The sequence below is a fragment of the Diabrotica undecimpunctata genome, chromosome 1 (assembly GCF_040954645.1).
Source record: "Diabrotica undecimpunctata isolate CICGRU chromosome 1, icDiaUnde3, whole genome shotgun sequence".
Taxonomy (NCBI): Eukaryota; Metazoa; Arthropoda; class Insecta; order Coleoptera; family Chrysomelidae; genus Diabrotica; species Diabrotica undecimpunctata.
In genome coordinates, this window is record NC_092803.1 from 185,076,704 (window position 1) to 185,092,523 (window position 15,820).

Here is a 15,820-nt window from a genome sequence, read left to right on the forward strand (position 1 = left end):
AAAGAAATGAAAGGCAGAATTTACAAAACGGTCATCAGTCCAATAATGATATACGAGGCAGAAACACTTGATGGTAAAACACTATGGAACAGAGCTAGAAGTACATATATACGACGTAGATGCAAGATGGAGAACATCAAGGACTGGGTAAGAAATGAAAGAGTAGAATGGAGCGATAATATAAATCGAATGACAACAAATAGAGTACTAAAGACGGCAAGAGACGGTTCCCCAATAGGAAGACGATCAGTAAAAAGACCACAAAAACGATGGACCGATAACTTACTGGAAATTGGCGCATTGAAAAACATACAGAGTCGTGTCTACATAAAAAGAAGAAGAAGAAGCCTTCTATATGGAGTTTATTTTTGATACTTATTTATCTTTAAGAGAAACACATAGTAAACAGACTAGAGGAAGTCTACAGGAATAGAGTCAATCATGAACTAGGGGAAGAATGACAGGCCATATAGACAGCTATCCCAGAAGAAGTAAAAAAGCGTGTAGGAATAGTGCATATAAACAGACCTCAACTGCTTCGGCAAGAAAAAATAGGGCAAAATTATAGAGATAAAGAAAATACCAAAAATACTCTCGAGAACTACGCGACTAGAAGGGGAGAAGTTACTAAAATTTGCAGGAAGAAAAAAAGAGAATAGCTAGAAAGGCAATTAAAAACATGAAGAAGCGTACATAAACAAAGAGGTAAAAAATCTCTTACCAAGAAGGTAAAAAATCCAGATAAACTTAAAAGAATAATATAAAGTATTGCAGAAACAAAGAAGGTTTACTTGTAGGAGAAAGAACAGAAACTTTAAACAAATTAATTTATTTATATAAAAACATGTCAAACCTGTTTAAAGTTATGTTATAAAAGTCTGGGGTTATGTCACTTTGGGTACATCAAAAACAATAACAGCAGAGATACAGGAACTGACACCGTTCCATAGACTATCACTAGATATGTAAGGGACCACGAGAATAGGGTACAAAACACTTGAAAGATAAAGGCCCTCCAGCTTTTTACAGCACGAATCAAAATAGGATACACAAGAGAATCAAGATCTATTAATGCATAAGCGCATAGGGCAACAGTAAGGGAGACCAAGGTTGGTTGGGCACAGTGGCTGGTTGGTACATATCTAATATTTCGGCATCCATTCGGGTAAAACCGGCGTTGCTCTTATTTTTCGGGAGGTGTTGGAATACGCGCCAGTTGACGACAGTTATTAGAAATTGTCCCTAGAAGATTTAACTTTAGTCCTGCGGACATCTGAAACATGGACGAAACAGGGATTACTACAGTTCAGAGACCTAATCGTATTGTGGCTAGACGTGGTGTTAAACAAGTGGGAAGAGTTAATTCAGCAGAACACGGCACGCTTGTAACTCTAGCGTATGCTGTTTCTACTACTGGAAATAATGTGCCACCTTTTTTTAAATTTCCTCGAGTAAATTTTAAGCCCCATTCTCTCACAGATGTCCCGGCTGGAAGCGCTGGAAGTGCTAGTCCGTCAGGCTAGATGAAAGATGTTCGTTTTATACAATATATTTAGCATCTTATTAAATACTGCAAGGCATCTAAAGATAACCCTCTCGTACTTTTGATAGACAACCACGATTCACTTTTGTCTCCTGAGGCACTAAACATCTGCAAAGATCACGGCATAACAGTGTTATCCTTTCTACCTCACTGCAGCCATACGCTCCAACCACTGGATCGCAGTGTGTATGGACCATTAAAAAAGTATGTCAATAGTGCGTGTGACTCTTGGATAACTAATCCTGGTGCAAAGATGACCATTTATCACATACCTAGTATAGTTCATACTGCACTATCATTAGCGACAACTCCAAACAATATTACAACTGGATTTCGGGTTTCCGGAATTTATCCATTGAATACAGATATTTTTCCGGATCGTGAACAAGATTTGCAAGCTATCGAGTAAAACTCGAGGCAAAACCCAAATCCCGTATTGGAAGTTAAAACAAATCAACCGGAACTTGATCAAATTACACCCATCAAAGTGACTTTAATCCGTGTCGACAACCCATTGCCAGACCAACAAACCAATTCTAACGAAGACACGCAGCAAGCTGGACCAAGCAGAATTAAAGAAAGTCAGACGCCTACCAAAAAAATCCAAATATATTCTTACCTAAAAATTCTCAGTGCCCCAAGCCCCCTAATAAAGAAGCAAGATGTAATTTTACAGATCTCACAAATTTGAAGCCGTTTCCAAAAACCCGTAAAAAGAAAAAGGCAACATGATCGCAAAAAAAGAAAATCTGAAATTTTGACAGATACTCTTATTAAAGATACCTTAGAAGAAGAGAAAAAGAAAAAAGAAAATACAACAAAATCAATTAAAAAACAGATTGATTGGCAAAAATAAAAAGAACACAAAAAAAAACAAGCAAAAATTAAAGACGATTCAAGTAGTGACACCTTCTGCCTGATTTGCCTTGAATCCTTGTCAAATAGTTTGCCTAACGAGAATTCGTTTTTTTTTTAAGAATGGACACGGATTTTTTTATAATATTCACTTTTTGTAGGCTGATTTTTATATGAAAATAATAAACATATTAATCAATCTCCTAGTTTCTGTCTTGACCAACCAACCCCAAGGTGTGTACCAACTAACCCCGAATACGGGGTTGCTTGGTACACTTGCATCCTTAAGAAAAAAATTAAATTCTGGAATTAGGATAAGTCGGAACATTACGTAATTTAAAATTTATGTAAATAAGACAATATTAATCAGGAAATTAAACGTATTTTCTTACCATCTATCAATAAAAAATATGGACGCCTTAATTTGAAAAGTGTACCAACCAGCCCCGGTCTCCCCTATACACGATATTAAAAAAAAATAAGTAAATAATAAATTAAGACTAGTGTAATCAGTTTTACTATGAACATATTTTAACATTAACCCATGGAGGACGAAGTTTTCGAAAATCTTTATTTTACATAAGTAATACAAATAACTCTTATGAATGGACAAAACTTACTTAGAAAAAGACAAAAATAATTATTAAATATATTAAAACCTAAAAATATTGCCTGTTGCCAAATGGCAACGCTAGGTTCCTATGGCTACATTAACCGAATGAAATAAAAGTAAAAAATATTCTATGAAATTGAGAGATAATCGGCAAAAAACTTTCTATAGCTGTGTATGAAATTTAACATTACACTTTGTGCACAAACCTGCTTCACATTTGGCGCATCTTGTTCTCATGATCGACCTGCATTCTTCACCTGCACACCTAATTTTGTTTTTATTTGGTACTGTTTCCAGTAAATGCCCAACTCCATCGTATCTAATATCATCAGATACTCTATGAAAGGAACGACTTGAGAGTGAACTAGACGGTCGGCCACCTTGTTTTGCAGGTACTCCGTATTTGGTCAGATAGGCTTGCACAATTTCACACCTAAACTCTAACTGTGTCAACTTGTTGCCGGATTTTTTATGTAGCACCCACGCATTTTGTATAGTCGCATCTAGCATCCATGTAATCAATCTCCAGTACCATTTTTTTGCCCTCATTCCTATTCTAAAGCGGTTTATATTTTCGTCCATTAGGTCGGTACCCCCCATTGCATTATTATATTTACCAATCAGGCATGGACTTTGAACCTGGATGAGTTTCTTTTCAGCTTGTGAATATATTTTCACGAGGGATTGTGGTTCCACCCCATAACATGTTGACGCTACACTTACGACGCTGTTATCCAACCATCTTACAACTATAATACCAGTTTCTCTCTCGAGAATCGACTCTACATTACCCCTTTTGCGTTTCTGCATATTAGCTTTCGATTCTATAGGGCAGTTTTTGGGAATGCGATTTTCCCGTATTGTTCCGGTAAGGCTATAGCCACGATCCTTTATATGTTTCAAAAGGTGGAGGCTCGTAAATAAATTGTCGCAGAAAAATTTGTAGGGTAATCTTGATTTATCATTGGGCAGTTCATCGAGCATTGTGACGAATGGAGCCGCACATGCTCCAAAAACTTTATAATAATGATTATTTGCTTTGGGATCGGTTCCTTGGTACATGTTGAAGCTTACAAGATACCCATTTTTAGTGTTGAGGCACCAAACTTTGTATCCGAAACGAATCGGCTTTCCTTTTATGAACTGTTTACATGAGTGGCATCCAGAGTATTTCACCATAGATCCATCGTAATTTAATTCGCCTTCAGGGACGTAATATTCTTTATATTTTTTCTGTAAATAGTCAGCTAAGGGTCTGATCTTGTAATATTTGTCCCTTTCATCGATGGCTTCATTATTTGCAAGGTGGAAAAAACGCCAAATTGTAAGGAACCGATCTCTTCGCATAGCGTTCATGACCATTGCATTACCCATATCGCCTTTCGTATCTCAGTAAAATTTTTTTCCCGGGAGCCAATTATACCCCGATAGAATCAAAATGGAAAGAAACACCTCATTTCTCCTGCGGAAATTTTGGGGTCGGGAAAGTTCTTCTGTAGTGCATAACTCGTGCATTGGTTGAGAATGTAACTAATTATATCCTCGTCGAAAAATAATTCGAATATCTCGACAGGTGTCAACGTATTGAATGGTTCGTAGCTATATTCTGGGAAACTAGCGGCATTGTCGACCAAATCACCCGTTATCCAATTTAGGGACTCGTATTCAATTTTCTTCACTTGAGAGGTAGTTTGTGGGATGAAACTTCCGCTGCTTTCCTGGGAAATATCCATCGCTTGAACTGCATCTCCTTCGATGTCGTTATCCTCCTTGTCTGCTTCTTCGCCATACATTTGCACCTCAACATTTGCTTCCAGCTGTTTTCTAGACAGATTGTCTATGAATCCTCCCCCATCCTCCTCGCCAGAATCTTCATCAGTGAGGTCTCCAATATTTGGGGGCTCAACATAAATATTTCTAACGTTGACGTCATCTTCGTAAACCATGTTCAAAGCTTCTTGTAGCATATAATTAGAGCATAATTGTTACTTTAGCCACTTAGATGTAATAGTTATTTAGAAGTAATTGACAAATTGAGCTACTTACACAAATCTTATATCCATTTTTACGACTATTAAAAACGGTGACTATAAAATCTCACAAACACAAACGAATTAAGTTTTTGTTAGGTGTATATCTTCAAATCACTTATTTTCTGCAGACCGGCACGTTCTTGGAAACAAAACAAACTAACATAACCTCAAAATAATAAGATTCGTACGTCAATACCAGTGTTGCCATATGGCAACTCCAGTCCTTCATGGGTTAATCCAACATGATGAAGTAAAAGCATGTAATATTTATGAATGTCCTAAAGTTTTATTGTTCTATATTTATTTAAATATTTACCTCTTTTCACTGTACTCCTCACCAAATAAAATATTTTGCCTAATGGTACTTGGAAAACACCACGGATCTTGAGAAGCATATGAAACAGTTCCACTACAAACAACAGCACCATTGCTTAAAGGGTATTCTTTTAATATTGATTTTAGTAGGGTGCTCTTACTAGATCCTACTTTTCCGGTTATTAAGGTTAGTCCAGAATCAACCTTAAAACTAACGTTTGATAAAACTTCTTCTTTCCCTACACAAACCGTAACGTTTTTCAACTCTACATATGGTTTAACATTATTTACTTCACTCTGATGTTCTTGCTTTAGTTCTTCGGCTATCAGTACCCTATTGATCCTTTTAATTACCACAGAAAATTCTGCAAATGCTCCTACAGAATTTGGAAGAACATATCCAAAAAATATTACGATATTGTCATAATGGGCAGTTATGAAGAAGATCACAGAGGCATCTGTGGGTTGTTCCATCCAAATATAACCCATAATTAATAAATATAAGCCCATTTTGGTTGAGATAGTACCCAAGAGAAATAGTATCATATGTAGATAGAAAACTATAATCATTTTTGCTATCTCTTTCCTGAAAAATGAATCGGAAATTGTATTAGCTGATTAATTATTCCTTGACAATTACAATCCTTAAAGGAATTAGGATAAAATAGTCTAATGGATTAATATATATGTGATTTCTAAGAACATAAACAATGAAAAAAGAAATTTTTAAAACGTACGTTCTAACCAAGTTAATTTTATGGTAGAAATAATCCTCCCATGTATACATTTTAATAATTTTCGTTGCAGATAATACTTCCTGACTAACTTGCAGCCTCTCGTCGGTCATCTCACTTGTTTCGTTACGTATTTTAGTCACCAATTTACCAACAAAAACTGAAATATAAATAAATCATTTCAATATTTTATTTACAAAACCTATGTACAACTTCAATGAGACATCAAGCGAATGGCACTCCTCAAGGGTCTGTAATAAGTGCAACGCTATTTTTAATTGCCATGAATAATATTATACCATCAAACTCTAGCTTAGGGCGTGGCAGATTATATGCAGATGATCTGGTCTTAATATCTTCGGGGGAAAATATTTTCCCAGTTCAGCGTCAGTTACAAACCGCACTTCATGAACTCGAAAACTGGTCGAAGAAAACTGGATTTCAGTTTTCACTCAGCAAATCAAAGTGCTTGTTATTTACAAAGAAACGTAATCCAATTAAACCACAGCTAAAATTATATAACCAAATTTTAAATTACGCTGATGACATTAGGTTTTTAGGAATGATCTTCGATACGAAACTAACATGGAAAAACATATACTGCAAATTAAAAAGACGTGCCAAAATGACATCAATATTATGAAACCTCTCTCTAATAAAAACTATGGAGCGAGCTATAACTGTTTTCACTTCATTCCCTTAATCCATGTTTATAAAACCCTAATAAGATTTAAAATAGATTACGGTTCCATAGTATTTGCTTTAAAATGTAAATGCAAAAGAATCGAGGCTTTCGAACTCTGGTTATACCTCAGAGTAAAAATATCATGGACTGATAGAATTACAAATAAAGAAGTACTGGAGAGGGTTGGTAAAGACACAGAACTAATCACCACTATACAAACCAGAAAACTGGAATACCTAGGATACGTGATGAGAGGATCAAAATATATAATTTTGAGACTACTAATACAGGGAAAGATTTAAGGAAGATCTGTGGGCCGAAGGCAGAACTCATGGTTGAAGAATCTACGAGATTGGTATCAATGCAGATAGATTGATTTGTTTAGAGCAGCAAGTTAAAAAAATAAAAATAGCCATTATGATTACCAACCGTACGGAGACAGCACTCTAAGAAGAAGAAGTATATGCATCTGCCAAAGAATCTGCATTACATCACCTTGACGTTATTTAAACTACGGAATAGCTACAGGAGCATTCCGGACCAGCCCAACAGAAAGTTTGAGAGCAGGAATATATTCATTGATCGTTTTAAAAACTTATATACTGAAAATAGGAATGTGAAACCACCATACGAAAGAGTCACACAAACTCTTATGGCTTTACAAATTCTTTAGAAAGAACGATACTTCCTACTTCTTAATAAAAAATACCTTCATAAAAAAACTTTTTCTAACTTGCACAGATGCCTCCAAAACATCTACTGGAGTTGGAGCCGCTGTTGTTACTTTAAATATTACACTTGAATATAAACTAAAATACTGAAGCTGTAAACATACCGGCGAGTTATACGTCATCTACCAAGCTCTCACTCAAATTAACTTTGGTTACACATATATCCAAAGCTCTTATAATTACAGATTCCCTCAGTTTCATTAATACCATTAACCAGCTTTACACAACACATCAAATTATTGCTTTTCTTATTAAAAAAGAATTAGCTACCATACAAAACAGCAACCATACCATACAATTTCTATGGGTTCCTTCACACATTGGACTTCAAGGGAACGAAGAAGCCGACCGCATTGCTCAACAAGCAAGAAGTGAGGAACATAGTGCTAAATGACTTAACCTCTTTTGTTAAAGTAAAGGTTGAAAATTTACGGCAAAACCAGTGGGACAGTTCAACTTCAAAACTTTGCGAAGTGAAAACATATGTAAAACCGTGGAAATATCAAACTTCCAACAGGGCTCATCAAGTCGTTCTTACTCCACTTCGTCTAGGACATACCCGATTTACCCACGGGCACATAATCGGTCACACTAATCCTACTTTATACGACAATTGTAATGTTCCACTCAGGGTTAAGCATGTCCTTAGCGACTAGGGGTTCATCATAGGAAAAAGGAAATAAGTTGCTACTTAACGATTAACATAATACATTTTACAGGGATGGATCCTCATAAAAGACAACAGTGGAATGAGAGTAATATGCAGCAAGCTTTAAAAAGCATACAAGAAAAAACTATAGGGTTTAAGCTGGCAGCAAAAGCATTTAACGTTACAAAAACGACTTTGAAAAGGCGCTTTAAGCAACAAGGAAGTACCAAACGTGATTTGGGAGGACGAAGACCAATATTTTTACTGCTATTGAAAAGGAAATCGCTGACCATATTATCACCATGGAAGCTCGTTTGTTTGGCCTGACCAGTAAAGATTTACTAAAACTTGTGTACGAAGTAGCTGAAAGAAACAATATTAGCCACAGTTTTAATAACGAAACCAAGATGACAGGCTGGAAATGGGTCAGAGGCTTTTTAAAGTGAAATCCTCGATTATCATTACGAACTCCAGAAAATACTTCGTTGGCAAGGGCTCAAGCTTTTAATAAACCAAATATATGTGCCTATTTTACAGAATTAGCACATATATTAGTCGAGTTTCAATTTCCACCGGAAAACATTTATAACATGGATCAGTCCAGTTTGACAAATGTGCAAAAGAGATCGCAGAAGATTTATTCTAGTAAAGGTCGCAAACAAGTTGGTGCTATATTACGGTCGTATGTGCAATAAATGCAATTGGAACATATGTTCCTCCTGCTTTGATTTTTCCTTGACAGAGAAAGAAAGACGAACTTATGATCGATGCACCTACTGGAAGTGTAGCCTTTGATTTTCTGGCTGCAACGTTTTTTAAGGTATTCAAACGCTTCTAAAACTAACCAAGTTATGTTGTTACTCGAGGTCATGACTTAAAAGAAAACTCGAGGTATTATTATGTTTTGTTTTCCTGCTCACTGCTCTCACCACGTTCAATCCTTGGACGTAGGATTTTTTAGACCACTTCAAACTTACTACGGCCAAGAAATTCAATTATGGCTGCGACAGAATCCAGGTAAAACAGTTACCCAATTTAAAGTAGCCAGTATCTTTAAAAGAGTGTATTTAAAAAGTGCTCTTCCATCAAATGCAATAAATGCATTTAAAAAGACAGGAATAGAACCGTTTAATCCAGATGTCTTCGAGGATTGGCAATTTTTGCCGTGTATAACAACAGATAGAGAAAATTATGAACAAAACCCACTACCAGGATGTTCTGACGAGAACCCACTACCGGAACATCGGAACCAAAATGTTTCTTCGATTAAAGGTTTATCAAAAATCATTGATCAGAAATCAACATCATCGTCAGCCCTAAACATCTCGGTCGAAGATATTTGTCCTCCTCCTTTAGCTGGAGTATCTGAATTCACTCAAAAAAGGGGTAGAAAACGGGGTAAAACAGGATATTTAAATTCAACGCCAGAAATTGATGATATAAAACAAAAAAATGCAGAAAAAGAAGCAAAAAAAGAAAACAAAAGGCAAGAAAAGTGAAAAGGCAAGTTCGTGTTTCAACTACAAACAGTTCTGAAGACGATTGTGAATCTTCTTTTAAAGAAGACGATTCGGACGATGCAGCTTGCATTTACTGTAACGAACTATTTTCGCATTCACGATCCAAAGAAAAATGGATTCGTTGTCAAGTGTGTAAGAATTGGTGTCACAATAAATGTGCAGATGTAAATCCTGGACGTGTAAACAATATGTGTGTGAATTGTGCATGTAACTTTTTTCTCAAAAATACCTATTTGTAATATTATTTATCGTTTAAAATATCTTTTGGTTTAAAAAAATAATTTGGTATTTACTTACGACCCTTAACTGGATTTAAGTAAACTATGAATAACTTTTGTCATCTTAATTTTTATCAAAATTTGAAACGTTTGCATATTATACAAATAACAAGACGTTATGTGGTCATATTTAAAGCCTGCTAAGTAAATAATTAAAATTATTATGGAGCTTTTTCCTTAAGGGGTCCATCATAGAAATATTTCCCCTAAAATTCCTTAAAGACATTAATATACTTAACACAATTTCATTATTATAAGTCAATTATCTTATGTATATGTTTATATATGTCGCTAATAACCTCAGAGGTTGATGGGAAAATGTTTGTAAATAAAAAAAATATTTACAAAATAGCTAACAGTGTCCCTGTTTAATATTTTTCATATCTTTTATATTTATAAACATTTAAAACTTTTTATACAGGGCTGAAAGTCGAAGAAATGAAGAAATGAATACACAAGTAATAAATCTTGATGCACAAAGTCTATTAATTGTACAGTCCATCTAATTTACAAACCGTTGCACGTCATTATCTACGTCAGAGATCGAAGTTGAGATAATTATTATACTCCTTACAACGACTATTTAAATTCTTACTTGACATTTTTGAAATAAAACACAGTAATTTTGTTCTAAAAAGAACAGATTTTATTAAATAGGTAAAAATATAAAAGAAGAGGTATTCACTTTAAAATTTAAAATAATAAAGTACAAAAAGTGTAAACACCGCAACTTTCAAATAAGTGTTACCAATTTATGCCAAAATTTCACCTTCGTTCGATTACAGTTACAGTGTGTTCCGAACAAATGTTCTTCATAAAAACGCTTTATAATGCATTTATACAAATTAAATGAAACATATTGTTGTCTATTTCTTTAAGTTAACATTAATAGAAATCTTTAAATTTTAGTTCTACGCGTATATAATAAAATATGTCTAGTGGCTGTAATGCCAGTGTACTCGGCAAAGTGATTCTAAAAAAGAACACACCTACCGCCTAAATATTTCGTGTTGGTATTATGTGACGTCACGGGCTATGATGCCGATGACGTGCAACGGTTTGTAAATTAGATGGACTGTATATAGCATTGGATATTAAAAAATATACTTACATTCTATGGGAATAATGCAGAAGTGTAAACCCACTGCAAAAAACGTTAGGACACCAAGCCGAGCATATAGTAAATAACATGTCAAAGTAAGAACTATAATAAATACCCAAACATCATTAAAAGCAAACATAGATCTTCTGATTTGCTGAACATCTTTGGTTATCAACGTCACAATATTTCCCAAACTGGCTTTAGACATCGCAGCAGGACTGAGTTTGAGAACTTTTCTGAACAAAAGTGAACACAAGGCTGTTCTGACTTGTATACCCATTAGAAACAGGAAGAGATCGTAGTTGAAAAAGTATATTTTCTGCAAAAAACTTGAGAATAGTATGGTGGCAGCGTTTAAATAAGCGTCGGATTTGGATAGTTTTGTTTGGCCTGGTTGAAAATAGGAAACCAAGTTTCCTATGGCGTTTGGTTCAAAAATGCTAAAAATAGAAAGAATGTGAATGTTTTTTTTAGAAGAAAAGAAAAATAAAAGGTCTTTATTATAATATCTTTCCAAGTTATTCTTAAAATTGAATTTGTGATTTTTTCGTCCACAAATAAAAAAAAGTTTTGATAAATAAGGAGATATTTTAAATATATACACAATATTGTAAAATTTTGCTTTTACCAAATGGTAGATAAGGAAAATATTTTGACAAAAACGGTCGTGAAAGCACAATATCAATTAACACTTTCATAGGTAGTGGGAAGTATAAATTCCACCATATAATATCATATCTACAGGCAGTGTACATCGTATAAAAAATTACTTTGAATTTGAGATACAGATATTTACATTAACATTCATACTAATGTTTGAATATACGCTTTTTGACGGTTGTTTTGTGCAATTATGTTCATGTTGTAAATAAATAATTATTTACACGAAAATTAAGGTGAGTGCTAAGGATTTAATTATTATTTTTTTATTCTTTTGACTTTTATACAGACATTCGTATATAAAAAAAGATAATCTAGTAGATAGTGTACGCGTTTACAATCAGATAATCGGCGGTGTCGATAAGTTCGACCAATATCGCGAAAGATATTCCATTGAATAAAGATAGTAAAGGGGCAACAAAAGAACGAGCGTAACTCTTATGGAAATTAACATGGGAAATCGCTAAGGTCCATTCTGGTAATTTTTGGCTCATTTCGTGGTAGGGGTAAAACGGCATATCGGATCGTGACGTGCAAGGTATCGATGGAAAGGGGAGGTGGTAAAAAATATGTTAAGATAAAAATCAAATGCAAAGAAATTGCCAAAACGGCACTACAATATATCTGCATTGTTATTGGTCAGATCGTGACGTGTGAGGTATCGTCGGAAACAGGAAGGGTGTAACGAATACGTAAACTCAAAAAACAAAGATGTTTGCACATCTGCACGTTCCAACGTGCATGGAAAGGGGAAGTGGTAACGAATATGTTAAAATTAAAATCAAACGCAAGAGAGGCTTTCTTTCGATGAGTTCTGTACGTTCATTAGAGATCCGTGTATAGTAGTAATCAGTCAGAGAAGATTATATAGAGGATGTTTGTTGGTTTGGTCATACTGTAAGAATGGTATACATTCTTCGATTAATCATGTTCTATTTCTAGTAATACTTCATGAGTGGTTGTACGTTATATCGATTTTCGGTTGTACGGCACTGAAGGAGTGTCTTTTTACGATGACAGGTACTAGATGGTTTGGGCAGGCAGATGCAGCCGACAGGTGGCGTGACGAGATGATGAACTGTAATAGACGTGGAATCTTCTTCAAAATAGGTACAAGATATGATATAGCGTCGATTTGGCAATGTTGTCATGTTTGTTTCTCTGTTAGCCTCAATGACTACTCTCCTCGTCTTTTCAACGAGCCCTCATTCGCAAAGATCGGACCAATAGAAACGGAGATACAATATAGTGCCGTTTTGGCAATGTCTTTGTCTTGGTTTTTTATGTTTACGTATTTAATATCCCCTCCTCTTTCATTTAACGTGTTACATGTAGTAATCTGACTAATACCAACAGATATATGATATAGTGCCTTTCCGACGATACCTCACACGTCACAATCTGACCAATAACAACGGAGATACGATATAGTGCCGTTTTGGCCACAGTCTTTGCGTTTGATTATTGTTTTAATATCTTTGTTACCATCTCCCCTTTCCATCAATACCTTGCACGTTGTTGTATTTTGAGCCGTTTAGACGTTACAAGCTTAGTGTCCTTTTGGCAATGCCACCATCTTTGTTTTTTTGTGTTTACATATTTGTTACCCCTTCCCCTTTCTGGCGATACCTTACACGTCGCGATCTGACCAATAACAACGAAGCTATGCTATAGTGCCGTTTTGGCAATGTCTTTGCGTTTGATTTTTATCTTAACATATTCGTTATCACTTCCCCTTTCCATCAATACCTTGCACGTCACGATCCGATATGCCGTTTTACCCCACCCCGAAATGAGCGAAAAGTGATCAGAATGGACCTTAGCGATTTCCCATGTTAATTTCCATAAGAGTTACGCTCGTTCTCTTGTTGCCCCTTTACTGAAGATCTGCCAAATGGTGGCTCAGAATTTTCTACTATTTTATATATTTCACGCCCATGAAAGGGTTAAAAACTCGAACAAATTCTGGTGTGTATGGTTCCATATAGAGTACTTGAGGTGCTTAAAAGCAAAAAGCGTTAAGTCCAAATATGTAACTTTTGAGAAAAGGACAAAAAACGGTAGTCACTTCATATTAGATATTTTATTTTTAAACCATGTAAAATATGTTTCGATGTTTAAATAAACTGTTTTGTGGAAATCTTAGGTTCTCAAAAAATGTCTAAGAGGCTTAATTATTATTTTTTTGAAAATTAACTTTATCTGTTTTGCTTCCAAATGTTGGACTTTTTCAGTTTGGGTCTCAGTCGATGGAGTTTATTTGTTTTGCTTTCATTTTTAAGTATCGTAAAATGGGGTAAGATTGATCTCCCGGGATGACATTGATTTATTTGTCATTGTATCACATATATGTAGATACAACCGGCAACAATGTAAAATTGTTTCACGATGTTGTTACTTTGCAATTGACATTGGAAATAAGTTCTGCTGCTTTTAAATTAACCATAATCTTTAGCCTATTTTTATAGTTTGTGTACCTACTTTTAAAGGTAGAAAAAAAAACAAAGGAAACTTCGCTATTTCTATTGTTATTAAATGATTTTGTATGATTCAGCAATAATAATTTTATGTATTTAGCATTTTAACTAACGCCAGCTTCTTTAAGATAGCGGATAATATTGACTGGGTAGACATTGATCAAGTGATCAATTTAACACCACGTTAAGTACGTTTCAGAAATTAATTTATAATTTTTGTTACAGTTTTAAGAATATCAATCAAAATAGGAAGAACGTACAAAAGCAAATTAGGCAGTATAACGTACGGCAAATTTTAATGAAGAACAAGTTCATCAGGCGCTGCACGATATATTGGAAAATTGATTCTCGCTAAGAAAAGCCTCAAAAAGCCACAGATTGACCTTTAAATAACAAGTAATATGGAAGAAATATTAAGACAACAGGTGGGCAATCTGTGTTTACATACGAAGAAGAAATAGCCATTATTAATAGCGTTTTAATATGTGCAGATTGGGGATATCCAGTAAGCGCAATGGATTTGAGAATGTTCGTCAAAAGTTTTTTGGACATAAGTGGTAGAAGTGTATCTAGATTTAAGGAGAACATTATTTATATAGGATATTAAAAAAGCCGAGCAGACGTATCTCTGGACCTAATTAAAAATACTTTGACATAAGTTTTAATTATGACGAGTCAAAACGTAGTAGTCAAAAAGTAATATTTCAGCAATAGGAAATTTAGTAGATACTGCTTTCCAAAAAGATTTCAACAAGATTCTAAAAACTTCTAATTTAGGCCCATTAGATTTTTTTTAATTCCATTAAATTGTTTAAGGCATGTATTAACATTTTCTGTCAGAACACTTAGAATCTTTAAGGTCTCGAACCAAAGTATTATCATTGTTATTTACTATAAACCTATATTTGAGTAATACAATTAGCGAAATGTAGCTTAATATTTTATTTATATTATTAAATATATGTTTTATAGACGTTATAAGACAAGTATTTAACTATGTTATTTAAAACTATAAAAAGTTTCTGCATGGTATTTTAAGAACCAAATTTAAATAAATATAAGCCTTACCTTCTGAATAATTCACAACATAATTGAGTGATTCCCCAAAGAAAATACTTCCAACCAAAAACTTTACACAAGGTTACAAAGAGAGAAGGATATTTTCCATCTTTTTGTCCCTTTTTCCATTCCTTCTCGAGTCGCTCGGCACAATGTTTGGATGCACAATCTTTTGACACTTCATATAGATCCCCTTCTTCTAAATTTTTCTGTAAACCCCGTTTTAATAGATCTGTTATGTAGCTTAAAAAAAGAAACAAGTTTAAATTTAACAAATTTTACTGGACTTAGTAATAAACTTAAACCAGAACTGCATAAGGTTATATTCTAAGGGATATTGGTCGACGCAATTGATTATTTGACAATAGTACACCAACCTGGGTTTAAACGAATTTTAGTTATGCTTATTTTATTACCGTATACAATAATTTTAAATTTATTTAAAATAACAGATATAAATACAAATAAAATCCTGTTGTGGACGACGGCATTTGCTAACGGAACGATAACTCGAATATTCGCACGATTCGATTGGTTAGGAATTAAGTCTGATATATTTGGATGAT

General features: G+C 34.4%; 1 protein-coding gene across 1 annotated transcript in view; it reads right to left on the reverse strand.

The window, feature by feature from the left end:
- Positions 1–15,820, reverse strand: part of LOC140432694 (ATP-binding cassette sub-family C member 4-like) — a 38,241-nt gene that overhangs the window by 16,888 nt on the left and 5,533 nt on the right. Inside the window, exons 3-6 of the mRNA XM_072520751.1 lie at positions 15,264–15,497; positions 11,068–11,498; positions 6,097–6,253; positions 5,361–5,945 (exon numbers count right to left, since the gene is read on the reverse strand). Of these exons, the coding sequence (XP_072376852.1) occupies positions 5,361–5,945; positions 6,097–6,253; positions 11,068–11,498; positions 15,264–15,497 (1,407 nt within the window). The remainder of the gene's footprint in view (positions 1–5,360; positions 5,946–6,096; positions 6,254–11,067; positions 11,499–15,263; positions 15,498–15,820) is intronic.